At 49.2% G+C, this 12,134-nt stretch overlaps 1 protein-coding gene across 3 annotated transcripts in view; it reads right to left on the bottom strand.

Annotated features, from left to right (window-relative positions):
* Positions 1–11,625, bottom strand: part of LOC122193446 (protein argonaute-3) — a 29,555-nt gene extending 17,930 nt beyond the window's left edge. For all 3 annotated transcript variants that reach the window (XR_006182908.1, XR_006182909.1, XM_042894226.1), the window contains exons 1-6: positions 11,543–11,625; positions 5,754–5,925; positions 4,241–4,361; positions 3,405–3,613; positions 2,282–2,418; positions 938–1,072 (exon numbers count right to left, since the gene is read on the bottom strand). Coding sequence is in view for 1 of the 3 variants with exons in the window: in XM_042894226.1 (XP_042750160.1) it covers positions 938–1,072; positions 2,282–2,418; positions 3,405–3,613; positions 4,241–4,361; positions 5,754–5,925; positions 11,543–11,561 (793 nt within the window). In the remaining 2 variants the exon portion in view is untranslated. The remainder of the gene's footprint in view (positions 1–937; positions 1,073–2,281; positions 2,419–3,404; positions 3,614–4,240; positions 4,362–5,753; positions 5,926–11,542) is intronic.
* Between the last annotated feature and the right edge of the window lie 509 nt (positions 11,626–12,134).

The following is a 12,134-nucleotide window of genomic DNA, read 5'->3' as shown; positions in this document are numbered from 1 at the left end:
CAGACAGTACATCAATAAGAGTGAAGGTAACCTCTTCGTATTCTCTGACTGCGGTAGCAAAGTGTCTCAGGCATCCAAGATTAAGAAGAGACAGCGTCTCCTTCTCCAGCTGTTGGCCTCCCAGAATGAACAAAGATGGGTGTAAGGAGGAGACATGTTTGGACTACTACATCTGTCCTAGAAGGTACGTTTCCCCTCCCCAGCTAACAGCTATTCCATAAGCATACTGCTTTGTAAATATAGCTGAGATCTATTTGTCTGCCAGCCAGTATTTCAGCAGAGTCCAAGCTTTCATCAGTAACACAAGTGTTCCAGAGCAGAGCTCTGAAGAGCTGAACTCCTTCAAAGCACCTCTCTCTGCAAATCACACTGGAATGAAAGGATATGGGAAAATGCAAAGCAAAGGAGCATATATGGAGTGAAACTACGCTAAACAGTAGCTTATGCAATTCCTTTGGAATGGAATTTGGCCTTCAGCTGCAAGTTATCAAGCAGTACTTGTTTTTCCATACAGCAAACAGTTATTAGAAGTCACTGCAAATAGCATACTTTCAAAGAATCAATTAAGTTAGCTTCAAAATCAATGTTCGTTTTGCCTCAACATTTAAACACCAGGAGACCTACAGCACAACACCACCACAACCTCAGTGCTTCTAAAAGGTTAGCAGCCAGCAAGGCAAAGCTGCCTACCGCCAACCAGGCGACGAATGCTCCCCCTTCCTCTCTTCAAGCCATGGGAACATCTCTCATTTTGCACCTTTCCTTTCTGCAGAACCACACTGCCTCATTCAGGACTAGAATTACTAACGTGATGCACTGCAGTTCTCCTGGCAGGTGCAGGTAGGTCTCTTTTGATGTGTGACGACCAGGGGTGTTTCCAGTTAAACCGAGTCCCTAGGATGACCCTGCAGGGCAGCACAGACCCATTTCTACTCACCCTTTATCTCTTTGGTGAATTTTACCCGATGAGAATCAGTCAGAGGTCTTGGTTGTTCATCAATGTTGTGAATGTCAAGAACTTCACACATAAACTGAATCACAGGTTGTGCTTTGTAGAAGGCAGTAGCAGAAACTAAAAAGAACAAAATACCAAGAAAACCAAAGTCAGAATGCCCTGAAACAGCAGATAAATGCATGTTTTTTTCAGATTCCAAGTAACCCTCAAGAAAATGCTGAGCAGCACTCATTCCTCAGAACAGATTAAGGAGCCTTCCTTCCAACAACCACAGTGACACATCTGTCTCCAGCTTCGTCATCGTACAGCTGCTTTGCATTTCTGAGTTTTGGAAAGGTTTTTCTCCAAATAACATTAATTTCTAGAGAGCTGTCATGTCCTGAAGAGACTCTGAGCTACAAGCACAGCCAGCACCCACATCTCTGCTGAAGACTTTTCAATGTGTAAAGCTGACACTATTCAAGATGCAATATGATGTTGTCAATGATACGATCTGCCCAGGGACTGAAACAGCATTTGTTAGCCACATGAGCACTATTTTAACTACACACAAATTAGGTTAGCATAGTAATTAGTGCAACCTTTGGTCTACCAGCATCTCTTACCATCCTGCACACCAGCAACCAAATCACATGAAGAGACAATAATGTTTTTAAACAAAACAGCTGACTTGTTCCATGGAAGTAAGATCACAATCTGCTTAGAGAAGTTATAAGCAAGCGATGAAATAACTTCTAGTAAGGAATGTGGCACAAGCTACAGCCCAACACAGTAGATATAATCCATACTTTTAAAACCTTAAATAGCAGCAACACGGGACAGCTGACAAGCGCTTCGCTGAGCTCCCAGATCTCCTGCACCAAAACCACCACATCCCTGTGTTAAGGCAACACAACATTCTTCAGACATGCGTCACCCCAGCAGCCTGCCAGCCCTACATGACACAGCCCAGCCAACGCCTCTGGATGCTGATCAGTGAATGAACACACACAGCTCACACCCAGAGACCAGCAGCGTGCGGCTGCGCTCCCACAGCAACACAAGCGATGGAGAAACACTCTGTAAAGAACCCTGCATGAGCTTCAGCAGCAACAAAAGCACGTGGCGGGGTACAAACATCACCTTCAGAACCTCAAACCACAACGTGAGGTCATCAAGCCGTAATGAAGTCAAAGCTCTGGACTGCCTCATTCATAGAAAGGACTGAAAAAACCACCCAAGAATAACTGCTGTGCTTTTTAATGCTGAGGCTGATGGAATTCCAAGGTGACTCGTATTCTTGGAGAGAAGCTTTACCTCCACTCTCAGCTCCGAATCTCAACTCACCATCAATGTTGAGCATCATCTTCCACATGGCAGGCCGCACAGACTGATGGAACCCAAACCAGACCTCCCTGCCGCCCCCCAGGGGGTGATCGTAGCCTTCTGGAGCTGAGAAGAAGGAGCGGCCCACAGGGGTGTACCTGGGGAAAAGATGAGCACAGCTTAACGCGCCACCTTCCAAACACAGGATAAACATCTCTGTCATAAGACTGTAACAAAATATTATGATGTTTGCAATTTTGTGCACGAGGAACCTCTGTCAAATTTAAACGGCGCTCTCAATGCATTGCAGTGTTTTTAAATGTAGACAAAACATTTACTTCTTTTTGCAAGCAGCAAATTAACTTCTGTTTTCCAATTTCCAACTTCAGCACAGTATAATTTCCATTACAGCAGCACACTGGGCTGATCCTTGCACTCATTTTGCATATTTTACAAGCAAACTTCTCTCAGTGTACACTGCATTAAAATGTGGTGGTAACAAAGAAATACAGAAACTAATGCTTTCCAGGCTGCTGTTACACGTCTCCAGCCTTTAGCTCAGGATCTAGGGTAGCTGGAGAACATTAGAACATTCCCAGTTACACCCAATGAAAACCACCCGTGCAAATCCACCATGCTGGCTACAGCCAGCAACCAAAAAGGAACCCCAACTGCCCAACTACAGCAAAACTGATATAGCCTCCCCTAATGTTTCAAAAGTAACAGGCATGGTTAGGACAGCTATCTACTCTCAATGATGTATTGAGATCACAAGAAGCATGCACCATTGATGGGTATATCAATGAATTAAAAAGACTCATGCTTTCAGACAGTCACCAAATGAGTGGGATTTGGCTCAACTGGAACAGAAAACATGGGAGCAGTGCTAAGCACACTGTAAGCTCTCCATAGTTCAGCACAGACCTAATACAAGCATCCCCTGCTTCTTGATCTTTTCAAACAAGTGTATCACCTGCTCTGCAGCTTAAATATCTACAGAAATACACAAGCATCATCAGCTTCTATCTCCCCAGCTCAGCTCATCAGCTGTGTGAGGGAATGACCATTCTTTCTTTTCAGGATGAAGGTGTCCCAATGGGGATCCTTCAGGTAAAGACAGACCGCAGGAAGACAGTGAACCTACTTCATGGAGGGCAGGTGTCGTAGCACCACATCGACAGCATGAACAGGGTTAGTGCTGATAGGTTTGTCTAGTTCCAGAGGCTCAGGCAAGGTTCTTCCTGTCAAAACTTCATGCAGCAAGTGCCAGCTCACCCGAGAAACAAACTTTATTGACACTTTGAAGGGACGATCTTTTCCACCTTCTCCTGGTAATGTCACATCCAAATCCACCTGGGTGGGCAAAAAAACAATAGCAGCAGCTGAATCCTTGAGTTTGCTAGCCTGCCCTCTCTATGTAGCACCCAAAACAAGAGGCACTGCTGGAAGAGAACCATCTTCTTTGCATTTATTGAGCTGGAAAGCTGGGAAAGAAGTCTACATAACTTGAAAGTTGCCTCAGCTTTTGAGACCAGCCTAAGAGAAGGGATCAAGACACTTGCTTTCTAAACAGTGGTTTCAAACGCATGGCTCACTTTGTCATCGTGGCTATTAAACACAGTGAAACGCTTCCCTGTGCTGCAGGAGGGCACAAAACATGTTCTTCAAGTCCCTGGCTTTCTGGAGGTGGCTTCCAAAGGTCTGAATGTGCTTAGATCCCTCCACACTTCTACAAGACCACAACACTTATGGAAAAAAGCACTTAGTAACAACTTTTCAATACAGTATTTAGAAAATATAGTTTCAAGAAAGCTTTTGGGTGTAACTTAGAAAAGTAAATGGAAGAAGTTGGAAGAAACGAGTCTCAAAGCTCAAAACTCCCCTCCAATCTGTTAAACGTCTCTCAAAAGTTAAGCTGGGCTTTCTTTTGCTTTTCTAAGAAGCTGTAATAAGTGCCATCTGTTTCTCCACTTATCTTACCCCAGTAGTGGCCACGGGAAGTGGGTTGGCTGTATAAAGGCTTCTTTTCCCATCATAAACTGGTCGACGGTCCCCAAATATGGTCACTTTAAAATGCTGCACCATCGAGTCCACCACCTCCCTGGAAAAAAGGTTGGTATTAACACTGAAAACATCTGCAGGGAAGTTTCATACTGGAACGTGCTGATATTCCAAGAAGGTCCTTCTCACATCACAGCTATGCTAACAGATCTACGCTAAAGAATAATGCCTTGACCAACTCAATGCTTCAGAACCAGAAAATGCTGTTGGTGAAATAGCTTCAGGAAGTACCAGAAATGACTGAGGGCTCTCTCTCACCTTTACTATACAAAGCAAAGATGCACTGATCTGGGAAGAAAGACACAATTAGGAAAACCCAGTACAAGGCCATAGTTGGAAGCAATGCCAGGCCATGGCAGCGGCAGAAGTTAACTGCACTGCATACCTAATAATATCAACCTGCTCTCCAACTAACAAGTCTTGGATTCTGTTTACATTTTATAAGAACAAAACAAAACAATGTGTCCCAAGTCTTTGCTCTGTCGTTAATTATTTGATATTTCACAATAAAACCAAGTAAAAAACGATCAGATTTGTGCACGGTTCAATTCAGCCAGTTTTCTTCTCCATGTGTTGACAGCAATAAAGCAAGCAGTAACCTACAGCAAATAGATGGAAGCACTGAATTTACACTTGAGATGAAAGCGTTTTGTTTCCTTTTTCATATGAAAAAAGCCTTCTGGATACAAGCAGCACACGCATCCCCTGCAAAGGGACTATTGCAGTACCTCTGAAATACGCCTTCAGGTTTTGAATTCTTTGGACATTCTTTGTGTTTCGGTGGCACTGCAGACTCTCTTCATGCACTGCAATTCCCTCATTCTACAGAAATTACACATTTTCCTTCTGAAGCATAACTAGCACTCTCACAAAGCAGAAGCTTACTCATATGCCATTTCCTGACCAGGCAACATTACCCTAAAACACTTCATCACAACAATAAACACCAGCTTCCTCTTCAGCAGGGCTCATGGCAGCTCTTGCACCTTGCAGGTGGAGCTTGGAGAAGGTCAAACTCTCCGCTTTGCGCTTCTCTATCACAGAAGTGTTAAAACTCAAGTTTTTCCACTGGCAACAAGCACAGCACCGCACTGAGCCGCTTTAAAAGAACCACTGGGTGCTCAGCTATCCTCCAGAACAAGCGCAGCTGGCTAATGGAAACACTTTAGGAGCCAGTATTTCTACCAGGAAAAGTCCCTGCCTCCAGCTATGCCCTATTTCTGATGCCCTGAAGAACAGAGGCGCTGCTGAAGCAGTCACAAAGCTCTGTGCCCACATTACAGCACCTGGTCACAACCGAACCGACCAGAACCTGGAGCAGCCTCTGTACCCATCTCAGGTTCTAAGCTACACAGGGACTCAACTTGCTCCAGTACGCCTCCCTGCTTGAAAACATCAGCAACGAGAGAATTCAGAAACGTCACTTTCTTACCTGTTCACCCTCCGAGGACACTTATCTGGTTTGATATCCACCTCATAGAGGTAGACGTCAATCTTTGGGATTTCAACTTGGAAGCAGTTGGCCAGCAGTTTAATGGGCTTGCCCATGGTGCCATAGCCAGGCCGCCTGGGCACCATGAGCAGGGGCTGAGCCCCGACGGGTCCTGTCAGAGAGCAAAGCAACACGTTAGAAGACGAGCACAGCAAACAACCTGCACTGCAAAGCTACCAGCTTCTCTCTCTCAGTAGTTTGAAAGGCTCCTCACAGTTGTAGGCACGCTTGCTGGCCTCCCATTAAGACTCACTAATCCACTTTCTCATTCTTAATCAAGTCCCCGAGAGGTCAGGCAGGCACCTGGGTTCAATGCGACACATCACCGGTGAGATGCATCCTGTATGCTGAGATGAGGGCCCTCAGCTCGAGGTCCTGCTTACTCGTGCCTTCCAAAACCAAACAGTAGTAAAACATGGGCCACACTTGAGCATTTCTGCTGGCCGTGTCATTTAAAAGCACCTCTTGCTGTTGCAGCAATAAGAACAACGTGCTCTGCAGCCCGACCTGCTTCGAGTTTTTACCAATTACTCATCACACAAATGTCACAGCGCTTGATTCAATTAGTTGGAAGTTCTCCCCTCCACTCCCACTCAGTGACGCAGACAGCAATTCCTGCCCACTCTTTTCATAGAAGAGTTGAAATGTCAAGTGCCGGTACAAAAACGTCTCATTTGTCTTTTGATTAATCTCCCCCATTCCTGGAACAGGCTGGATGATTTTGAGGCAGGCTGAGTGCTGACCATAGGTGAACACCAGAGCGAAGTTCCACGGTAACATTTGCCTTTCTCTACCCAGAAACCTACCAAAAGAATTCTGCGTGGGTTGGCTTCAAGCCATAAAACAGAACAAAAACATAAAACAAGAGGCATCATTAAGAACACCCTCACAGCCAATGCTTATGCAAAACGAGTTCCAAGCATCTGTTCTCCTCACTTTTTCTTCATTTTAATACTATGAAATGAGTACAAGCAGCCCTACGTTTTACTCCAGACATATTTTCAGAATATAAGCATATGTGAAAAGTTACTACCAAACATTTGAGTGACATAAGTGACTCAATAGCTTGTTTTAATATTAAAAGAACACGCGTGGCATGGCTCATCTATAGTTTCTATCTACAAGAAACGTGAATAAAACTGCTGAAATAAAGGTAATCAAAAGGATTAAAAGGGGCTGATTGCTAGAATCAGGGCTGCCCAGTCCCCCACCACAGCTCACATACAAGCTGTGTCACTGTAGCTACAGGAACCGAGCTGGGCTGAAGGCAGCACTGAAGCTGCAAGCGCTGGGCAGGGGGTGCAGCACCGCTGGGTGAGCGCCGCTCCAAGTTCAGCTCCTCAGCAGAGCACAAAAGCACTGGATGAGACAAAAGCCTGCACAGCTTTATCCCCAGCACTGCTGTCCCATCACCTGCATTAACAAAATCCCAGCTAGAGCAAAAGCCTGAAGCACAGAGGTGGCACTGGATGCCACACACGGGGCACGTTCCAGGCCCAGGGAAGCAGCGCTGTGCCCACAGAGCACCGCGGGGAGCAGAGAACTGCAGATGAAGGCGTTGGGATCGGAGCCATTGGAGCTGCTCCAACCAAGGAACGAGAAGCACAAGACTACGTGCTGTTCAGGAACAGTTTTTAGACGTTCTGCTGATTTGTGCAGGATCCCTCGGGCAAGTTCACAAGGAATACAAGCAAGCTGCAGCTCTGTTCCGCCCCAGCCCAGCACTGAGTCGGCCGTGGGCACAGCGCAGCTCCTGAATGGCTCCAGTGACTCACAGAGCCTTGGACCCACGTCAGGTACTGCCAGTGACCAAAGCCAAAGCACTGAGTGCAGGATTGCTCTACGCAGCATTGAGTGCGACTGACAGCTGCTCTTCCATGTAATTCGGCCATAGGAAGGCAAAGCACAGGAAATCTGTCACAGTTTGGGACCAACCTGCGTGCGACAAACCGCTGCTACTCTGCCTTTACAGCATCAGTACGAACACATCTCACAAACGCAAGAAAAAGCATTCGCCAATTATTACTGATCACAGCAGCTGCTGAAACCAGAGCGTGTGAGCATCCTCCAGAACAAGGGAAGATCCTCCCGCAGTACAGAACGCAGCTTCCACAGAGCTCACAGGGAAGGAAAAAAACCGATGCTGCTAGAGGGCTGAGGGGGGAAACCAACACGTCAAGAAGTCAAGTAAGTGCTGAAAAGGTAACTGTTATTTGTGGAACATCCTGAAGAAAACAATCTGACGCTTGCAGATACACAAGAAATACGGTTTCTGGTTGGGACATGACGTTAATTTCCAGTGGGCTCAGCCGGTACCTGCAGCAGCAACGCATGGACCTCCCCACAATATGGAAAAATGCAGAACTTTGGAGCCAGATCCCCCTTGTGAAGCTTCCACTGCAGCCACACCATTTGCCAGAAGGATGGGGAAGATACCAGCAGCTCTGCTGGGATCCGAGCCCCAGCACTGTTCCTATATGCCGGCAGCCCTGCCGAGGGCTGTGCACACTGGGCTCACATCCACTGAGCGCCCCCACGGCTCAGCACAGCACGCACAGGACCTGCAAGCACTTGCAGCAAACCATGCTAAGAAAAACTGAAGCTTCAGGCACGCAAGGCAGTTTTACAGCAAGAAGAAATACTGCTTTCTAGCAAGATGCTAACAGAAGATAAGGGCTTCCTTACACGATCCTTCTGCAGGGAAGGGAAGCCAGTACCAGGCTTCCTGCAAGAGATTAACCGTTTTCCCTCTGTGGGCTTCAGCATTACAGAAGTTCAAAATACAATCAGTTAATAGCTTTATTTTTGTGTATGAAACAGTTCTAGACCTCTCAACGAAGGGTGGCTGAACAGTTTGGAGGCTGTGATGGAGGACATGACAGGGATGGGCTCAGAACAGAGACCCAGCAGCATCCAGCAGGCAGAGGAGGGGAAGGATCCCCTTTCAGAGGGCCCCTTTCTGCTTGGGCTCAGAGGCCCAGCCTGCAGAGCTCAGAGAAAATCCCACCACCAGCAAGACATGAGTTAACTCTAGATTGAAAAAACAGGGTGAGGAGATCCTGGTTAAGCATCGGTTTCCACAATCGCGCTCCTTCCCTATGCCAGAAATCACAAATTGCCTTATTTCTGTAGCAGCAACCTCTCTGGGTGGCATTACATTATTTATGAGTAATGCAATCCACGTTTTCTCGACATCCCTACTTGCAATTTAGGCTTTACTTTAAAAACAAATAGTTGCAGACCGTAAGTCCTGTTAGAACTCATCACGCCATCCATCCGCCGCTGCTCGGCTTTCAAGTTTCAGATGCAAGCAGTTGCCATTTCCCCAAGAACTGCCTGAGAGCAGAACAGCAAGAACCCAGACACACGGCGTAGGACTAAATTTAGAGCTACACTACCAGAAAATAAAAATAATTCCTTACAGTTACTGAGCAACACTTCTTTAGACATAACGCTGAAATCTGCTCTATGCCCTCCGCGAGTTTCGCGTGTGAGGAAAATTAAAAGGAGCAAAAAATTAATGGTCGATTTTCTTGTTTTCACAACAACCCTGCAGCACAAAGAAGTGAGAAACAACGCCTGATGAACGTTGAGGACCAAATCAATTGGTATCCAGCTCTAAGCTTAGTTAAAGGTAAATGCTTCCATGGCATTCCAGTTATGAAACCCATCCCAATGCAAGAAAAAAATGGATTAGTGAGATCTTGCCGACCCCCTGCTGTCTGTCCTTACTGCAGCTTCCAGCCTTGGGACCATTGCAGAGCTCTCAGATGCCCCAAAGCATCAGCCAGATGCTGCCTCTCAGTTCCTTGCTGCAGGACTCACTGGAGCTGCACACAGTGGGGCACTGCTGTTCATCTGCTGTCATTTAAATGCAGACCGGATGTGTTGAAAAGCCTCATATTCCTGCCATTCCTTCAAAATTAGCTTGGGAATTAACTCAAGCTATATCCTACCTGACAATTAAACCACTATGGAAGTAAAGCAAAGGGGAAGAAACCATTTGTAAAGTTCATACTCTGATTCCAACAGCTTCCACTGCAATTCCACTGAGGCGAAGTTCCATTGTAACTCACATCACACGCATTCCTGACTGGAGTAACTGTTGAAGGCACTTATGATTCATTCCCCCTTTCTTCTCAACCCCACCCACAAAAATACAACTTCTAATGGTCCTCCCAAGCCACCAGCCTCAACACAGCAAGGCAAACGCTCTGCATTCTGTCTGCCCTAAGCTCCTACAGAAAACAGCCCACAAAGATTAAGCAACGATGCCTGTTGTGCTTCATTAAAAACACCAAAACAGAGTCAAGAGAGCAACACAACACCGTAACACTAAAAGCTCTGGGCTGGGAAGGGACAATTTACGAGCATGTGGACACACAGCACTCTGACTTGGTCACAGCACAGAGCACCAACTCACAGCAGCAGAGCTTTCATAGAGCCCTGCAGAAGCCCTCCTCACACCTCCAGCAGAAGCGTGATGCCGGGCACCAGCTGGGAGCTGCCTTCACTGTGCTTCACTGATCCATCTTCTCCACTTCCTCTTCTGTGACTTTCCTTCACAGGAAGGGCTGTGCATCCGAATGTCCTTCCTCTGACACAAGGCAACTTCAGCCCTCATCTCACTGCCCAGCATGGTCTGTGCCCAGCACTGCTGATGGCAGAGTTCCCAGGTGCTCAGGGCATTAAGCAAGCACGGAACCTCCTCATTACAGAGGACACACAGGGAGGAACGCTCAACCCCAGAACCAGCACTGAACCACTTCAACACACCCTGGTAAAAACCATCACATTACAACCTAACGAAAGGGAAAATCATTCCAAAGAGAAAACCAACTCATTCCTGTGCTATTCTTGCAAATCTGAGCCCTGTTACAAAGCAGCTCGATTCACGCCGGGTTATCTCTGTAGTTTACTTAACACACACAGATTGTTCGCATACCACCCAAATTCCGTGGGATTGCTAAAATCCAGCACTTTCCTAAAATGGTTTCAAATCCATCACTTAAGCTCATTAAGCGAGGACACGGGCAGCGAGCTTTTCCAGCCAAATCCACCACGAAGTTCAGCCTCTGTACAAACACCAAAGGCACCCATGTGCAAAGAGCTGGGACTGCCCTGCTTGGCACCTCCAGCTCCCGCCTCATCCCCACAGCACCTGAACGGCAGCCCTTCCAACACACCCAAATCCCTTCTTTAGATCTCAAACCACATTTTAAACAGGCGGCGCACAAATAGCGAGCCCGCGCTTCCCAAACCACGAAAGCCCAACCGAAGGGCATCGCATCGAGCCGCCCCGAGACGCCTGCAATTGCTCCTAGGCCCAGCACACAGCCGTACGTTCAGCCACCGGGAGACGCCGACATCGCGAGCGGCGATGCGTTGTGCGCTGAAAGCCGCGGCTGTGCGGCCGATGCCCCGCGGCACCCCGCGCTGCCGGGTTACGCAAGGCGGCTGCGCGCCGCGCCGGCCCGCGGCGTTACGAAACGCCGGGATTCGTCCTGCGGGTGTTCCCAGCTCCAGAGCGCGGGCGGCAAAGAGGAAGGCCATCCCGCTCCCCCGGGAGTGCCGCTCCGCCCGGCAGTGCCGCTCCGCCGCGCCGGGCCCTCGGGACGTGAAACCACGCGGCGGGGGCACGCAGCACCGCCAGCCGCCGCGGCCGGGCGGCGGTACCCGCTTCTCCCCTCCCGACTCGGGGCCGCTCGGAGCACCGCTAGGCCGCTCACCTGCGCTGCTGATTTCCATTCATGGAGCTGGGCGCAGCCGCTCGGGGCTGCGGGCTCCGCCGCTGAGCTGAGCTGGGCCGGGCCCGGGCCCCGGTCGGGCTGCGCTGGGAGGCGGCGGCAGCTCCCCGCTCCCTTTAGGCCGCAGCTCGGCGCCTCTTCTCGGCCGCTCCCGTCCCCTCAGGCGGCGGCAGCGGCGGCAGCAGCGGCGGCGGCGGCGCCCCCCCGGGCGGAAGTTGCGTGGCCGCCCCGCAGCCCCGACTCACGCTGCCGCCCGCCCGCCGAACCACCAGCCGCCGGAAGTCCCACCCCCGCACGCCGAACCGTTCGCCCTTCCGGGGAGGGGCGGTGCTTCCGCGGAGGGCGGGAAGAGGCGGGACCGGAAGTGCGCGAGAGGCGGCGCGGGGAGTGCGCGAGGCTGGGTGGTTGCCGGGCAACGGCGCTGTGGGCGGGAAAGGTGGCGTGAGCGCCTCCGTGAGGGGAAGCGCGGGGCCGGGCGGAGCGCTGCGCCGCTGCAGCCGGGAGCTGTTCCAGTTCGACGCCGTGTCTGCACTGCAGCGTACCAGACGTGCCCCGTGGCAGCCGTTCAAGGGTT

This window comes from Lagopus leucura, unplaced genomic scaffold (assembly GCF_019238085.1).
Source record: "Lagopus leucura isolate 7727_CA_CO unplaced genomic scaffold, USGS_WTPT01 136-5_obj-0_obj, whole genome shotgun sequence".
NCBI classification, from domain to species: Eukaryota; Metazoa; Chordata; class Aves; order Galliformes; family Phasianidae; genus Lagopus; species Lagopus leucura.
Note: the sequence above shows the minus strand (reverse complement) of the source record. Positions and strands in the feature narration are given on the sequence as shown.